At 39.4% G+C, this 18847-nt stretch overlaps 1 protein-coding gene across 1 annotated transcript in view; it reads left to right on the top strand.

Moving 5' to 3' along the window:
* Positions 1–18847, top strand: part of GRK3 (G protein-coupled receptor kinase 3) — a 268042-nt gene that overhangs the window by 227060 nt on the left and 22135 nt on the right. Inside the window, exon 13 of the mRNA XM_063454643.1 lies at positions 10515–10622. Coding sequence (XP_063310713.1) covers positions 10515–10622 — 108 coding nt within the window. The remainder of the gene's footprint in view (positions 1–10514; positions 10623–18847) is intronic.

Below are 18847 nucleotides of genomic sequence, written 5' to 3'. Positions count from 1 at the left end.
TTTTTTCGTCCCCCCTCCCTGCTTGATACATGGCAGGAAGGGGGGCTCTCACTCCCTGGTGGTCCAGTGGATGGGCACTGTGTAGGAGGGGGCTGGCAGAGCTCTTACTTACCTCTCCTGCAGCTCCTGTCAGCTCCCTCCTCCTCCACGCTGGTCCATGCAGCTCCCTCTGCCAGCTCTCACTGTAAGTCTCGCGAGAGCCGCACTATGACCCCGCGGCTCTCGCGAGACTTACACTGGGAGCTGACAGAGGTGCTGACCGGACCGGCGCGGAGGAGGAGGGAGCCGACAGGAGCTGCAGGAGAGGTAAGTAAACTCTCTGCAGCCCCCTGTCTGTATTATGCCATAATACAGACACTGACTCGAGTATAAGTCAAGTTGGGGTTTTTCAGCACAAAAAATTTGCTGAAAAACTCTGCTTATACTCGAGTATACAGGGAGTGCAGAATTATTAGGCAAATGAGTATTTTGACCACATCATCCTCTTTATGCATGTTGTCTTACTCCAAGCTGTATAGGCTCGAAAGCCTACTACCAATTAAGCATATTAGGTGATGTGCATCTCTGTAATGAGAAGGGGTGTGGTCTAATGACATCAACACCCTATATCAGGTGTGCATAATTATTAGGCAACTTCCTTTCCTTTGGCAAAATGGGTCAAAAGAAGGACTTGACAGGCTCAGAAAAGTCAAAAATAGTGAGATATCTTGCAGAGGGATGCAGCACTCTTAAAATTGCAAAGCTTCTGAAGCGTGATCATCGAACAATCAAGCGTTTCATTCAAAATAGTCAACAGGGTCGCAAGAAGCGTGTGGAAAAACCAAGGCGCAAAATAACTGCCCATGAACGGAGAAAAGTCAAGCGTGCAGCTGCCAAGATGCCACTTGCCACCAGTTTGCCCATATTTCAGAGCTGCAACATCACTGGAGTGCCCAAAAGCACAAGGTGTGCAATACTCAGAGACATGGCCAAGGTAAGAAAGGCTGAAAGACGACCACCACTGAACAAGACACACAAGCTGAAACGTCAAGACTGGGCCAAGAAATATCTCAAGACTGATTTTTCTAAGGTTTTATGGACTGATGAAATGAGAGTGAGTCTTGATGGGCCAGATGGATGGGCCCGTGGCTGGATTGGTAAAGGGCAGAGAGCTCCAGTCCGACTCAGACGCCAGCAAGGTGGAGGTGGAGTACTGGTTTGGGCTGGTATCATCAAAGATGAGCTTGTGGGGCCTTTTCGGGTTGAGGATGGAGTCAAGCTCAACTCCCAGTCCTACTGCCAGGTACAGGAAGAAGTCTGCATCCTTCAAGAAAAACATGATTTTCATGCAGGACAATGCTCCATCACGCGCGTCCAAGTACTCCACAGCGTGGCTGGCAAGAAAGGGTATAAAAGAAGAAAATCTAATGACATGGCCTCCTTGTTCACCTGATCTGAACCCCATTGAGAACCTGTGGTCCATCATCAAATGTGAGATTTACAAGGAGGGAAAACAGTACACCTCTCTGAACAGTGTCTGGGAGGCTGTGGTTGCTTCTGCACGCAATGTTGATGGTGAACAGATCAAAACACTGACAGAATCCATGGATGGCAGGCTTTTGAGTGTCCTTGCAAAGAAAGGTGGCTATATTGGTCACTGATTTTTTATTTTTTTTTGATTTTGAATGTCAGAAATGTATATTTGTGAATGTTGAGATGTTATATTGGTTTCACTGGTAAAAATAAATAATTGAAATGGGTATATATTTGTTTTTTGTTAAGTTGCCTAATAATTATGCACAGTAATAGTCACCTGCACACACAGATATCCCCCTAAAATAGCTAAAACTAAAAACAAACTAAAAACTACTTCCAAAAATATTCAGCTTTGATATTAATGAGTTTTTTGGGTTCATTGAGAACATGGTTGTTGTTCAATAATAAAATTAATCCTCAAAAATACAACTTGCCTAACAATTCTGCACTCCCTGTATACAGTACTTTACACTCTCCTAAGTCTTTCATAAAATTAAAGTAAAGGAAATGGGCTAAGCTATACAGAACAAACATGGAGTTAGTTTTGCACTCCAACACTAGTATTAAAGAGCTGATTTTACTATACAAGGATATTATACCAGTGATGCCATATGATGTATATGTCTGATTCCAATAGAAATTACACAGTTAAAAGTCCAATTCATTTATTCTTGAAATCTAAAGCAGAAATACATAACCGCTCATGGTGGAGACCATCGATTGTTCTCCGCAATTGGGTTATCAAAGTATGGCTTCTTGATGAGGGTGCTATAAAATTGCTCTGTGATTTCTGCTCAATTGAAGTATTAAAACAGTTATAAAGGAATTGTTTTGTCATGGACCTACATAAGAGCCATCACTGTTACCTTTAAATAGTAGTAATAATTATGAGTCATCACATGTGATTCATCCATCCTGTACTGCTTCTATTGCCGCAAGCCTCAGAGACGGCTCCCCGTGGATTGTCATTGGTGTGCAGACTCATGGTGGTTGAAAAGAAGACCTATTTTTGCTGTCAAGAACAGTATAAAAAAATGATTAAAAGCCCAAAATGACTAGAGGAAAAAAAATGCATTATGTTGAGCAAGTCATGCTAGAGCTCTTTGTCTGTACAATTGATAAATAGACAAGTCTAGAAAAATAGCGACTACAGAGAGTTTTAGAAAATTACATGTGGGCGCCATAGAGAACAAAATAGAGGTGGGGTAGTGGGAGTAAGTGGAAATACAGAGGAAGTTCTGAAAATGCATGGGTAGGTTGAAACAGAAAGGGACTAAGAGAGTAGAATTTGAATAATAAAGGAGGTAGCGAGTGTATCTAAAATTATGGGGTGTAAAGACAGGGTTAAAGAACGCAACATAAAGTGCAGTCGCTGTATATTGAACTTGAAATGGGCCCTAAAATGTCTGACTGCAGCTCTTCGTGTATATGTAAGAAGATGTGGAAAGCACAGTGCTGTTCTGCACGTAATGTATTGTGGTAATGAACAGGAAACCATTGTGAGGAACTTACCATTTCTCCTTTAGACTTGTTTACAAAGGGAGTTTATTTTGTGCAATAAAGTAAACCTAAATGGGCAATTCTAAATATCGTTTATAGTAGAAAAATTCAGCATGACTTCTTTGGCTTTATCAAGATTTAATAAATACAATGTGTGATCCTTTAATCAACTGTACTGTATACTGGTTTCATCAAAAACCTCATGCATGTGTTTTGCATATAACATATTGGTAAAATCCTTGTAAGTCATATAATTTTCATTTCACACAAGGTCGCAGATGTGATCGCTCTGTGAGGATTGACTTAATAAAGTCACCCATTGGAAGGTCTGGAACGAAGTCATTAATATAAGCTTTTCCTCCTTCAATAATAATCCTATTCAGTCTGCGTTCTTGGAGTGAATCTCCATATGATCGATTCAGATAATTAATAGTCTGTGACTTATTATTAAGCGGGAATTCAATTTAATTGCTCTTCCTATGCAGGTACGCTTTCATTTAAACCGGCTACATACTAATGAAATCTATTCAGAATTATAAAATTAGCACTGATATTATAGCCAACGAGGTTGGCGAGAGCCTAGAGGAACTCAGAATTGAAGGTTAACACCCTGCAAATGGAATATTCATTTACATTTTCTTTTATTTGGAAAATTAGATCTTCTTAGGACTTCCACTCATAGTCTTTTGACTTTACAGTTTATTTAACTGCTGTTTGATGGTGGAGGGGAGGCTGTCTAACATTGCTAGTCACCTACCATTTGTTTTTGTCCCATAATAATACCTTAAGGTACTAATGCTTTAAATCTTTATAATTCATCTTACTGGACTAATATAATTCTAGAAAAAACAGAGGTTGAGAAGGTTAAATGAACAAACATGTTGTTTGCCTGCACTCATGGTGTTATTTTGGCAGAAAGCCTTCTGTAGGTCTGTTATGGGTCTCAAGAGCTTAAAAAGACACTCTGAGCTCAAATACATTGATTGGTTTTGACCTTATTAGCACAATGTATTTTTGTATGCTTAACTCTTTTTGCACACAATCCCCCCCCCCCTAATTTGCATATCCTTACCCAGAATCCCATGCAATAGTAATATCACTGCAAATTTGAGATTTCTTTGGGGAAAGCTAGCCTTTTGGCTTAAAGGAACACAAACGTATTCCTGATCCTCTAGTGTTAAAACCCTCCTTCTAGTCCCCTTGAACCCCCTTCCCCCTAAATAAAGTAAAACTTTTATTGAAGTCTGCAGCTGCTGGCTCTGCCCCTGATCTGCCTGCTTGGCTGACATAATCAGCAGTGATTCACTGAGCCAATTACAATGGGGGGGGGGAGAGAAGGTAGACTCCGGCGTTTTTTGCACCGAGTGGTATGCCCCTGAGCAGAGGGATCATCCGCCCCCCTTCTGCCCGCGTGCAGTAGGAAGCAACGCTGATTGCGTCTGTGAGTTCCCAAATATGAACCCCTGCTGCCGAGAGAGGTAGTCTCCGGTAGTCTGAAGTTCCCAGACCTCTGATGTGGTGTCTGGTCAGGAGAAAGCCAACTTCCGCCCCCATATAGTTATTTATTTTTATTTATTTTTTTAATTGCACATTTGTTTAGTCATGTATGGTACAGTAAAAAGAAACAGAACATTGGGGAACAAATCCGGTGAGACACATGTACATAAATCGTCACATATTGTATAGGATTTGGGTAGCACATAAGCATCTGTTCCATCACATACATACATGGTCTAAGTCCAGTGTTTCACTGAATAATTAGATAACCAGAAACCAGGGGTAGGAGGGGTGGGTACAGGGGTAGGGTACATGATGTGGATAACTCAAATTCCCAGACTACGTCGTAGTCTGGATCTGTCTATTAAACTGTGACAATGCCATATCACTTTACGACTCATTGCTTTATGCATACATAGTACTGTAAGGTTTGGATGGACTCAGCTGTTGGATCTCGATGTTCAGTATCATCTTATTGTAATGTTATTGTTAAAGTTCCTTGATGAACTTCTTTTCAATCTGGGTGTGGTAGGGGCAAGAGTTGTGTCTAGTATGGGTTCAAGAACGTGGTTTAGGTCTCCACAGCATATTAATATACCATGTTGTATGTTGCAGGCTTTAGTCAGTAAATGTTGTAGGAATAGCCTTGGATTGTCATTTGGAGCATAGGTGTAGGTCACATTATTGAGATTGCAGATTAATGAAATATCGGCCTTTATCTGTGATTGTTCTAAGCGGTTCATACATAACTGATTGGTGTCTTAAAATGCTAAAACCTCTAGATTTATGGACATGCATGGAGTGGTATTGGTTTGGATAATTTTTAAGACCCAGAGAGGGAGCTTTAGATCGCTTAAAAAGTGTCTCCTGGAGACATGCGATATATGCCCTGCTTTTTTTTTACCTCTTTCAAGAGCAATTGGCGCTTTTGGGGAATATTAAATCCCCTGACATAGTGCAAATAGATTTTCATAAAAGGTGCAATTGCAATGGACTTTGGTCTGTGTGGTGATAAGACGTAGTCTAGTGCTTTGACACATTTCATATAAAGGTGCGTGCATTAAGAGAGTAGCTCTGCAATCAGTTGCTGTATTCGCATCCGTTAACCGGTATTTAGTTTTGCCTGCTTTATATTGTAGGTGTGGGGCTCCAGTGACCCTGCAACATTGTAGAAATGCGCCTGGTGAGCGATCTTTTAGGATTGTCTGTTCAATTGGGGATCTGTGTACTTCATTATAATGTGAGTCGATAGGGGTAGACTGTCAGCCAAAGGTAAGGCTCAACAATATACAACATTACCCAGATGGTGGGCTTGGTACACAAAGTATGTACCGTGGGGGTAGTGAGCATACGTACGAGTCTACTCAGGCTCTTCAATTTATTGCATAATGTTAGTAAAACCATAGGCCACATATACTGCAGATACCAATTCTTTAGTTTTGTGTAGCAGAGTCCAATGCTGGATATATTTCGTCATCTATTAGTCTGTCAGTTGTGAGGGCATAGCATGGGTTTATACCTTGGCATTTCAAAATAGATATACATTGGTCAGTTTACATAAATGATGCCATGACACACAATTTTCATTTTAGTCAATGGCATTACTGGGACATGAGTGCGGACACTAAAATGACAGTGGTATGTTAATTGTGCTCTGCATAACAGTATATGCTGCAAGCAGTCTCCCATAGACATTTCGGGGTCTATCACTTATGAATGGAGCAGTTAAAAAAAACGAAATAATACTTGTGGTATCAAACATAAAACAACTTGTGAAGTATAAGGTAAGGCTTACAAGCTAGACTGCCTGTTCTCATTTGGGAGAAGGCGGATATGTGGTATCTTGAAACCACCTCTGTTAGATAGTGGAAAGGGATATGTGAATGCTATTAGATTGCTGCTTGTGCGCAAGGTGTTATTCCCATTTGTGCGAATCAAGTCGTCAGATCAGTGATATAGATGTGGTGCATGAATACATTACCAGCCCTTGGGTTCGGCTAATAAGTTAGGTATACAGGGTAGCTGGTGAGAGTTTATGGTGCCTATACTTTCTTCCATTCCCTTGACACTTTAGCGCTGCCATGTGGTTGTGTGCTCGGCTGGGATAATTTCCATTTGTGAAGCAGCTTCTCTCCTTCTTCGGGTGTGAGGACAGTCTGTGTGGTGCCGTTTCGGGAAATAATAAGCTTGAGCGGGTATCCCCATCGATATGCCAACATCAGGTGCTGAGGGTGCTGGTAACTAGATGGAATGCCTTCCTTCTTCTCAACGTTGCAGCGGATAGATCTGGGAATACTGATGTTAGCAAACTTGTCTGGTAGATCTTTTTTGGTTCTGCTTTGTTTCAGCAAGGTCTCCTTAATGTGCAGGTAGTGGACACATAATACCACATCACTGTGGTATTGAACTTCTAAAAACACATGGATTTCAAGATCAGAGACAACATGGGTTTACTTAAAGGACCACTATAGTGCCAGGAAAACACTCGTTTTCCTGGCACTATAGTGCCCTGAGGGTGCCCCCACCCTCAGGTACCCCCTCCCGCCGGGCTCTGGGAGGAGATAAGGGTTAAAACATACCTTTATTCCAGCGCCCTGCGGGGAGCTCTCCTCTCCGCCTCCGATCCTCCCTTTCCTATGGACGCTTGCGTGCTCTCACTGGGATTTTCACAGTAAGAATCACGCAAGCGCCTCTAGCGGCTGTCAGTAAGACAGCCACTAGAGGATTTTGAGGCTGGATTAACCCTTTTATAAACATAGCAGTTTCTCTGAAACTGCTATGTTTATAAAAAAAAAAGGGTTAATCCTAGAGGGACCTGGCACCCAGACCACTTCATTAAGCTGAAGTGGTCTTGGTGCCTAGAGTGGTCCTTTAAGATTTAAGATTTTTTTTGATTGGGTAACTAAAATAATAGATTAGGGTGGTGCAGTAGACATTGCTTACCTAGATTTCAGTAAGGCTTTTGACACTGTTGCACATAGAAGGCTTATCAATAAACTGCAATCTTTAAGTTTGGATTCCAATATTGTAGAATGGGTAAGGCAGTGGCTGAGTGACAGGCAACAGAGGGTTGTAGTCAATGGAGTATACTCGAAGCATGGGCTTGTCACCAGTGGGGTACCTCAGGGATCTGCACTTGGACCCATTCTCTTTAATATTTTTATTAGTGATATTGCAGAAGGACTTGATGGTAAGGTATGTATTTTTGCTGATGATACTAAGATATGTAACAGGGTTGATGTTCCAGGAGGGATAAGCCAAATGGCAAATGATTTAGGTAAACTAGAAAAATGGTCAGAGTTGTGGCAATTGACATTTAATGTGGATAAGTGCAAGATAATGCATCTTGGACGTAAAAACCCAAGGTCAGAGTACAGAATATTTGATAGAGTCCTAACCTCAACATCTGAGGAAAGGAATTTAGGGGTGATTATTTCTGATGACTTAAAGGTAGGCAGACAATGTAATAGAGCAGCAGGAAATGCTAGCAGAATGCTTGGTTGTATAGGGAGAGGTTTTAGCAGTAGAAAGAGGGAAGTGCTTTACTTGGAAGTGCTTTACCATTGTAGAGAACACTGGTGAGACCTCACTTGGAGTATTGTACGCAGTACTGGAGACCGTATCTTCAGAAGGATATTGATACTTTAGAGAGAGTTCAGAGAAGGGCTACTAAACTGGTTCATGGATTGCAGGATAAAACTTACAAGGAAAGGTTAAAGGATCTTAACATGTATAGCTTGGAGGAAAGACGAGACAGGGGGGATATGATAAAAACATTTAAATACATAAAGGGAATCAACACAATAAAAGAGGAGACCATATTTAAAAGAAGAAAAGCTACCACAACAAGAGGACATAGTCTTAAATTAGAGGGGCAAAGGTTTAAAAATATCAGGAAGTATTACTTTACTGAGAGGGTAGTAGATGCATGGAATAACCTTCCAGCTGAAGTGGTAGAGGTTAACACAGTAAGAGAGTTTGAGCATGCATGGGATAGGCATAAGGCTATCCTAACTATAAGATAAGGCCAAGGACTAATGAAAGTATTTAGAAAATTGGGCAGACTAGATGGGCCGAATGGTTCTTATCTGCCGTCACATTCTATGTTTCTATGTTTCACTGGGTACAGAGTCCGGGAGGTGTCTGGGCCTAGGCACTTGGTGTGCTCTGTCCAAGAGCAGCATAGCAGTCGGGACTTCGGGTGATAATGCATGGAAGAACTCGTGGAGGTAAGCTTGTAGGTCAGCCGGCGCTACGGTTTCAGGAATTTCGCGTAGCCGCAGATTATTTCTGTGCGCCCGATCTTCAATATCCATCAGTTTGTTTTCTGTTGTTATGACTGTAGATTGCAGGGTTTGTACCTGATCCACCAGGTTGTTGTGTGCTTCTAGGCATTGCTCCATCTTTTCCTCCACGTGGGAGGTTCAGGCGCCCAGGTCTCCGACATCTTTTCTCAGGCCAGTCGTCCAGCCAGCTATCAATTTGTGTGACAGTGCGTCGAGCTGGTCTAAAAGGAACTGTTTAGTGACAGTTCCCTCCATCGGTTGGTCGGCCATATCAAGTATTGGGCCACCGCTATCAGTCATCTCCGCCATCTTGTTGAAGTGTCCGCGCGGCCAGATTTGCACACTGTGTGTTTTGGCCGAAAATATTAAGCCTGTCTGCTTTAGATGTGTGCCTCTTTTGTTTAGGTTGACACATCTTGCAGTTTGGGGTGCAGAGATCACTAGTTTTGTGGATAAGTCGCCTTGATGAGGAGCCCAAGTGCAGGAGAAAATTTTAAGTTGCCATCTTGCTATGCTGGTAGCCACGCCCCTTAGTTATGTTGACGTATAAAGGGCATACTAATGTCTGCCGTCTAGGACTCAATAACTTCTTATTTGCACTGCTGAAAGTCCATTATAGCTGATTGCTCGTTCCTAATTTGTTTCACCTAAAATTGTTGGAGTCTAAAGGACTATAACCACTATCCAATTCGGGATTTATTGTTGCAACTTAAGGAGTGTTACGTTCCTCAAACAGGAATTACCTGTTTCTCCTACTTTCTGTTTTAAGTCTAATGGACAGTATTAATTGTTCCAATCAAGGAGTTATCTTTGTGCTAAGCAATTCTAAGGAAGATTCCATTGCTAACTGCAATATTCATTTCATTTATATTACCACAGAAGATTGTTAAAGAAAATCTAAATTATTTCATTAAATAAAACTTTCTTAAAGTGACCATATCAAATGTATTTTTTCAACTGCAGTTGTGTTCCAATTGAAGGTTTTCTAAAAGTATCACACCCAGGAAGCACCTCTAGTAGCTGAGGAGTGGCCAGTGGAGTTATCTCTAGGCTGTAACATAAACGCAGCATTTTATCTGAAATGACCGTGTTTACTGCAAAAAGCCTGAAGGGGAATGATTATACTCACCTGAACAAATAGAATAAGCGCTAGTTGTTCTGGTAACTGTAGTGTCCCTATAACCGGTGTGTACAGACAACGTATTGGCTATCCACTGACTTCAGGTTAAAGGGGTTTTCAATCACTTTTTTTCCTGACCATAAGTTTCTTTATTTTGTGCTGTGCCAGTGATGCCAAGCCTCAATAGCAAGCCAGTAACCAACCTCATGCTGATGAGTTGCATTAACAACGAAACAGCTGTCCATGAGTGGTTCACTGGCTTTGCATCTCTTCCTGAGTTGTTTCAAAGCAGGTCTATACAGGAAACATAAACTCCATGGAGTCCATATTTAAAATGCAAAAATTAGGCAAAAACGTGATTCTTTGTTGAACTAAATTGCATATACTTACCCAGATTTTTGTGGGAAAAGAAAGTCTTATGGTTTAACTGGTGTGTGCCGATCTGTGTTTAACCATATATTGACTATCCACTGACTTCAGGTGGGAGGGATTTTCAATCCCTTTTTCTCTTTTGATATAGTGTGATATTTGTTTTGTATTTTACAATGTAATATCCATGTTTTAATAAATTAATCTCTTTTCTTTTTTACTTGCAGAGGTACGCATGGGTACATGGCTCCAGAGGTCTTACAGAAAGGAACAGCATATGATAGCAGTGCAGACTGGTTTTCTCTAGGATGTATGCTCTTCAAACTTCTGAGAGGGTAAGTGCCATGTTCATAAATTCTATTCATCAAATAAAGCGCCTACATTTTTTTTCTTAATAATTTGGATATATCCAGAACACCATAGTAATCTGATGGTACGCACTACTGATGCAGCAACAAAATCAGAAACCTGATTATTCCATTCAATGTGTTTTAAAATGCAAGCTATAGTATGTGTTACTAGCTGTGAGTTTGATTTGTGTTATGGAAGTTAAGTCTTTAATATCACAAGCACAAATGGAATAAATTAAATATTGCTAGAAATTTGCAAATGCTCTTTTCCCCCGTATTCAAATTATTTAAAATCTTCAAATAAAAAAACAAAAAACGTAGCAATGGATACACCAATTAAAGTAGGTTGTGTTTAATTTGTCTTGTCTTCCATTGATGGCATATCATATGGTTTGAATGAACATGTTCAATAAGGAACAACCAGGATGGTCAGACCTATAGTTCCAATGGGTCCTCTGCTCTAGGGCAGTGATGGTTTTTAGTATCGCTACTGTAACAGAAGTGAGAAATGCTCAGAACTTTATTAATAAATTTACGGTGAGAGATGTACTCCGAATGTCTTATTGGTTGGACTATAAAATTTATTAAACCCACAGTGTCTAAACCTACTGCTACTTCAGCAAGTATTCCGAATGAGTGCTTGGTGGATGAAATTAAAATGACTTTAAAGCCATACATTTTATTGGAGGTTATATCTCCATGGTGTGCATTACTAAAGATGCAATTTACAGTGCGAAGTGTAGAAATGTTTAGTACTACGTGCTTCTTGTGTTATGATGGATTGGAGTTTTAATGCTCAATTCAATCCTGATGCGATTGTGTTCTCTCCGCTGAATGTGCTTTTTCCAAAGAGGGATTATGTAACAAGTTCATTCGAATTATATATCTATTCCTCCATACCAAATAATTCTGCAATATGGCTTATTGTTCTTTTCTGAAAATAACTTTTAATGTTTTAATTGGGTCTATTTGTCAGATGCAAGAAAGAGAGTCATGGTAACTGATGGTAAAGCAAACTAAATTTTCATTTATTAGAGTGATGACAGTGATTGCTGCAAATTTAGGTACCCGTAGATGTCTGGGTTTCGATATCTACTTTGAAATATACATTTGTTTTTTTATTTATTTTTTTTAAGTGTCTTTTCCCATGTCTATTTTTATTTTTTTGCATAGTGAATATTCTCTAAATGTTGTATTAAAGGACTTGACAAATTTGCTTTGAATCTAGAGCCAGTTAAAAAAAAAAAAGTGTTTTTTTTTTTTTTTTACAACAAAAGCACAATAATTAAAGGAACACTACAGTCACCAGAACCACTGTGTCTATAGTCTGTAATTGCAGTGTGTTTACATTGCTGCCTAGCAACACCTCTAGTGGTAGTCACTCAGACGGCCACTAAAGTGTCTCCTATCTTCTACATTCAGCATCTGCACGCTCTGCATGGAGGCGCTGAGCGTTCTCCATAGAGATGCATTGACTTAATGCATCCCTATGAGGAGATGCTGATTGCTGCAGCATTTTGCCGTGCATGCACAATAGCTCCAAATGCTTTCCTGTAAGCATTGGATTGGCTGAAATCATCAAGATTAATAATCTCAGCTAAACATACACATTTACTGACGCACACTCATCAACAAACTGACACACGTACAATTATTTTAATTTGATATACTTAAATAGATACGCACACACACACAAATCTTTCTAAATACAGTCAAATATACATACAGACCTAAACACATGATAGATATACACACACAATAAAATACATATTTTTAGCCACCCTCCTGTTTCATACATTTTGAGCGCAGGAGGGTGGTTTTCCTGGGGTCCAGTGGTGTACTGGACAGCAGGTGGTGACAGTAGGGCTTGCTGTTGCTCTGTTCAGACTACAACTCCTCCTCCTGTATCTCCGTGCTCCAGGAGGCAGTGAAGGGAATTTTAATTATTTCCTCCTGGCGCCAAGACTGTACAGTTGAAGGGGCGGGCTCGATGGAATTGGGGCGGGCAGCAAGCGGACCAGTCTTTACATGGTGTCCTGACAGCTTACGGTTCCACTGCGCGGCCTCTGCGTCAGAAGGGAGTCATTACAGTTACCTTCACTTCCTCCCTGCGCACCGGCAGAGAGCTTCATAGGATTGAGACAGAAGGAGGAGGGAATTGACTCCTCAATCCCAGGCACCAGGACAAAATTCTTAGTTGCCATGGTGACTTGCCTCCTGGGATTTGTCGAGCATTGTAGTTATTTACTGTTAAAAATGTTAATTTCAAATGTAAGGTTAAATATTACTTTAAATAATAATTTGAATAAATATAATAAGAAAAGGAAGGTTTTAAGGGTGCCATCATTATCCTACACAAGCAGAGAAGCAGGGGTAAGGTTAGGTGTTAATTTATCAATTACCCCTTCCACTATAGATTATTTAGCCTTTGTGTTTTATCAATAAACTCCCTTTTGTGTTCCACTTAAAAAGGTACTTTTTAATGTGAACGTTTGTGTGAAATCCGATTATTACATTACTGTGCATGGTTTCGTGTAGGTAAGAGCTTTTTGTTTGTATGCATGTTTAAGTATGTGTGAAAACACACTCTTTTCTTTCCCAAAACGTAGCCTGTTGACTTTGTAGCTTTAAATCACTTTGATTTAAGAATTTTGATTTAGACATTCACATATGTTAGTTAACATCTATAAATGCCTAGTATTCTGCCTCCTTCTAATAAACTAGTGGAATATGTTTTGGCAGCTGGCATTGTAGTTCATTAAAATTCATTGGCATCACATATCGTCTCGTTAATATAATACTCTGTCCATATTTGATATCTCATTACATTTCTGCCACAATAACTAAACTTGGATGAAGCTTTGCAAGTGATTTAAGAGTTGCTGAAAACTAATTTTGGAATGTCTGGGGGAAAACATTGTTTCATTTTCTTGAACACACACATGTATATTTACTATCAGATCAATTGGTACTAATCTTGAGATGCTCTTAAAGAAATAGAGACTCCTCAAATAGAGTAATTGATGTCATGTAGCCCGTGAAGCTGGCATCAAGTATTAAATAACTAGCCGGCCTGGAATAATAAAGTACAGATTAAAGAATAGAGCTTGCGGAACAGATCCATTGCTAAACTAAGCAATGTCGCATGCTTATTATAAACCGATTTTTAACACAGCAAGTGCAGATTAATCTTGAGGACATCATCAGCGCTCTTCTATATAGGCGATCATTTTTTGTAATCGTAACAATTCTGTGTATATCCATAGCCATGCAGAATTTAAAATATTTCGGAGTGGATGTGATGTATTTTGGTCGCATTCTCTGCTTCCCATGGCATAATAGGCTTTCTGAAGATATTGAAATCTATAATTTATTTACAAAACCAGCGTTTCTTTAAAATAAGATGTTTATCAACATTTACAGGTTCATGATTTGATCAAAATGGTTTTGTGCTACTTCTCTGTGGTATATTCTAGACCAGTGTTTCCCAACCCAGTCCTCAAGGCACACCTACCAGTCCAGGATTTAAGGATTACCCAGTTTTGTCTAAGGTGTTTTTTCTTTTTTTTTCTAAAAACACCTTAGACAAAACTGGGTAATCCTTAAATCCTGGACTGGTAGGTGTGCCTTGAGGACTGGGTTGGGAAACACTGTTCTAGACCTGACATTCCCTTTTCAGTTTATTAATTATTATTGTTGTTGTTTTATTTTATTGTTTCAGTGCAACATGTCTTAACTGTAGCATAATTTATGAAGGATGCAGGCATTTGGCCCGAAGTTTGCTGCTAACCTTCTTGTCGAGATTCTGACGAATCCCAAAATGAAAAGGTTTTTCAATAATTCGGAGGAGTCCATTCAGCCAAACTGGGATGATGGATTTGCCTTTGTTCAAAGAACTGTCAGTCTGTGGAATATTTCCTCAGTAGGTGCCGTGGTGCAGAATGGTGTGGCCTTGAGAACTCCGGATGTGGAGTGGGGTTCATCCACTGTGGTCTCCCCTGACAAAGGGAGAAACCACTCCTTCCGTCCCAAGGGGTAGGAGGACAGGGTCATCGTCAGTCGCCAGTGTAATAGGCATGCAAGTGTTTAACAGTCCATATAGATACATGCCCAAATGATATACAAGTAGGCCCACCTAGTGGTAATGTTCTGGTGGTCGTACTGGGATGTCACCGGCAGCAGAAATGCTACATGTGGGGGAACAAGAAGGGTGGAGACCTTGCAGTAACGAAAAGCTGCAAGCGTGAAGGGGGAAAAGGTCACACCGGAAGTCTTGTAAACAAAATGGCCACCATGAGATCATGGTTGGTGCGAGACAGGGCAGCTGTAAGGGCATTGCCGATAAACAAAAGGTAGAGGTCAAAAAGTGAGTGTAGAATAAAGGGGGGAATAAAGAGTCACACACCCAACTGGAATACTCAGACCAGGTATAAGGAAACTGACAGAAAGGTGAAAACAGAAACGTCAAGTAAGAAAGAAGGAAGTTGATATTGTATAGAAAAGGAGTTTAGAAAAAAATTAATAAGCAGTAATGAAAATGACTACCAAGCGCAAGAGTAGCAATATGGAACAGAACTACAATAACCAGAGAAATAAAGGGTCCAAGGAATAAAACCCAAGGCCACAGTATTGGAGCAGACTGGCAGCAGCAAGTTTAAGAGGATGTACGAAGGGTCTGGTTTTAAAGCATACTTCTTGGTTTTTGATTAGTTGATTTGTTTTGTTTGTTTTTCATTTAACTCTTCGTTTGCGTCTGGGAGGTGTCGGTAAAGAAAGGTAAAGCAAATACCAAGCCTCCTGTCATTTATTAAAATTGTAAAGGGACACCATAGAATTAGGAATACAGTTTTGTAGTCCAAACCCTTTAGTGTTTTTTTCAGCTACTGCTGATTAAAATTTCCCCTTCAAAGTGTTTGATACATTTGTTGCCACCTATACTTGCACAAATGCATTTCTGCTGTTGTGTGTAGACATAAAGTTATAACTTGACTACATTCTTTGAATGCACAATGGAGCCCAACCTTATGTTACACATATAAAATTGTGTCCGTTATCCTTAAACATTTAATTTCTTCTAATCTAATAAACCCCAAGTGACATATTGGCACAGCTTATGGAGAGTGATCTAAAGTAAATGATTAGTGTAATTACTGTAATACCTTATTAACTGAAAATCTTCAAATCTTTATTACTATATTTGTAAATGTATAATTACGGTTTACCAGTCTCAGGAATGACATAACCAGAAAGCTATGCAACGTTAAATCTGTTATTACCTGGGGGAACAAAACAAACATTTTACATTAGTAACTACCCAAAAATGGCCGATTTAAAACAGAAGATAAAGTAAAGTTGTTGAAGAGCGCATAAACTTCTTCTTAAAAAAAACAAGGTATATGAAAAATCCAGATATACACAGCAGTAAAAATGTCTGAAGAGTAGTCTAGATAGCAGGTGCACTATAAATTTTATGTTATCAGAAAATAATTTAGATTATAACCATGTAAGCTAGATAATGAAAAAATTCAGACCTAAAAATAGTATCCCTTGATAAAGTATATTGATTTACTAGATATTGCCAAACCCCGGTATGGAGAAAGAATTAGGCAGGAAACCGCAGTGCGAAGGACTGAAGTGACCTGAGACTCTGTGTTATGCGGGAGGTAATTATGAGGTTATTCACTATAGTAAGAATTCTAAGTGAATTCCAAATTTAACTTAAAAGTAGCTGAACTGGACTTGAAGAATGTTTCCAGTTAAGCTATTTTTGCCTTGAGTTTGAAATTCACTTTTAATTTTCAAAGATGCCTGGTCGCAAAAACAACCTTGGTCCTTAAGGGGTTAAACATTGCCATTAGGAAGTTTAAGCTAACGTGCATAAATAAAAAATGGGAATTATTTATTTATTTTTTACAATATTTGATACTGTTGAATACATTATTATTAGGACTATTCTGTATCTCTATCGGGTGGAAACAGCTGCTTGTTTGTTTTCCACCTGGATTGAGTGAGCAAATGATCGATGCGATAACGTTGGCCAACATCTGAGCAAATGCATTGCTACTCATGGCTTAGCACTCATAGCATGCCTGGCCAGAAGGGCAGAACTCCCCCTCGGCAATCTGGCTGCATTATGCGTACAGCTCGTAATCATTGTGTACCTCCGTCTATAAAGGATATAATGCTTTAATTGTTAACGTGCCTGAGGGACCGCTACATTGATAACATCTGAAATAAATTGCGTATGTCCGCAGTAGCCGACATGTGACTCTGGAGCTGCTGTGAAACGACCTGTGGCTGGCAAAATAAATATGGGTGTTCTGATACCTCAACAACCGGAGAGCTAGCTGTTGGGGTTAATTGATGTAGCACCTTTACATTTTAACATTTTCAATTTAGATTCAATAGCACGCAAGGCATGGTATGCTGGCTATTAAAGTAAAAGCAAGTTATTTTTAAGACAGTACGATAAAAATGAAAAGTTCAGCCAGGCCTTATAGTGTCCAGTATTACAGATATATGATAACTGTGATAGCTTTGTGAAATCTTTATCGGTGTTAATGTTTGGTACTGTGCACAGACTGTCCAGGTAATGGTATCAAATTCAACAAGCAATATACAGAGATACTTTGCAAATTCCATTTATTCTCTGCCTAGAATTATAACTCAGAAATTACATCAAATATGTATTTGGCATTTATCTTCTGGGGGACTGCATTACTTTTATAATAGTTGGACTATATGCAAGGAAATCCATACAATACTGGGTTAGTTATCGAAGTATGACTGGTCAGTAATTCAAAGTTAAGAGTAGTGAAGTTTTATATTTTCACAATCTGTTTTTATGTAAAATTACTTTTGTTTAGTAAATGTAACCTGTTCAAAACTCAATACTAAACTTGCCATGTGTGAACCCAGGGTATCTTAAAACCTCTATCAAGAGATTGTTAGCCGCACGTGTGGCATGGACCTTTACATTGTATTCCCCCCTCCCGACTATGTATGACATCCTTTGAAATCCCCTGATCAAGTGGTACCTGTTGTAACTGCCAACACAAATGTCTGTTTAAGAAAATGTAAAAAGGAATGTTGGGAGGAAAAATTGCAAATGTTTAAAGATAATGAACTCTTGTTTAGATTGCATCATAGATTTTTAATAAGATTCATTAAAATCTAAGCTCCCTCTTACAGATACTTAATTGGATTTGGCACGGCAATTATTGTGACATGTTTAACTGCAATTGTTGGTCTCTAAAATAAATAACATTTTGTCCAGTTTTTAATATGGAAGTGCTTGAAAAAACTTCCAACTCTTCGGATGCTGCCTATATGAGAGTCCTCAAGTATTGTAAAGAACATGCACATAGCTATTTTTCAGCTGAACAATTGAATTAGCTGTAACCAGTAACCTTGCTCTGTGCCCTTCATGGTAAATCATGAAAGCTAGTTGCACACTGCCCCCTAGTGCAAGAAAATATAGATACATTAATAGTTTGAAGAAAAATATAATTCAATTTGATTTACTTTAAATGACCAGCATCCGTGATGGTGTAATAGGATCCCTTGTAGTGAAACTTTACAGCTCTGGGTACAGTGGTGTGCTGCCAGTCATTAGAACATGTAGGGTGCAGTGGTGTACCAACTTACTTTTGTTCCCACAGTAGGTCTAAATGTGTGTAATTACATTCACCAGGCTAAGAAAAGACAACATTTGACTAAACAGCATCTTATGTGGATGTACCCCCCTAACAATACCCTACCTTATGAATATGTCAATAAATGAGGAGTTGGCCTGCATTTATTCTAGATCTTGCTGCCCCACCTATGTTACTATTTATCTAAGAAATGTTATGGATCAAGCCCTTCTTTAAGTCTTCTCTGCACTACATATAGTTGGTCCATCTCCTGGATGGGTGGTTTTCTAGCACAATATACGTTGCATCCAGTCAGCCTCTTGTGTTGCCTTCTGTGCCAACCCTTTAATGATTTTTAGTCCTCTCCTGTCTGTGTGCACATGTGCTCACAGCATAATGAAAAAAACAAAAAAAAAAAACAAAGGGTATGTATTGTCACATAATGGAATGTATTGCATAATTGTATCTAATCTTAAAGTGTTACCTGCTATTTTTAAGGAGTGAATTGTCTTTAAACCAGCATTATACACAGTCATTTGTTGTTGCCATCTATTTAACTGGTAATTCACATTGTAA

This window comes from Pelobates fuscus, chromosome 5 (genome assembly GCF_036172605.1).
Source record: "Pelobates fuscus isolate aPelFus1 chromosome 5, aPelFus1.pri, whole genome shotgun sequence".
Lineage (NCBI taxonomy): Eukaryota > Metazoa > Chordata > Amphibia > Anura > Pelobatidae > Pelobates > Pelobates fuscus.
The sequence above is the reverse complement of the archived record's forward strand: the minus strand, read 5'-3'. Positions and strand labels throughout refer to the sequence as shown.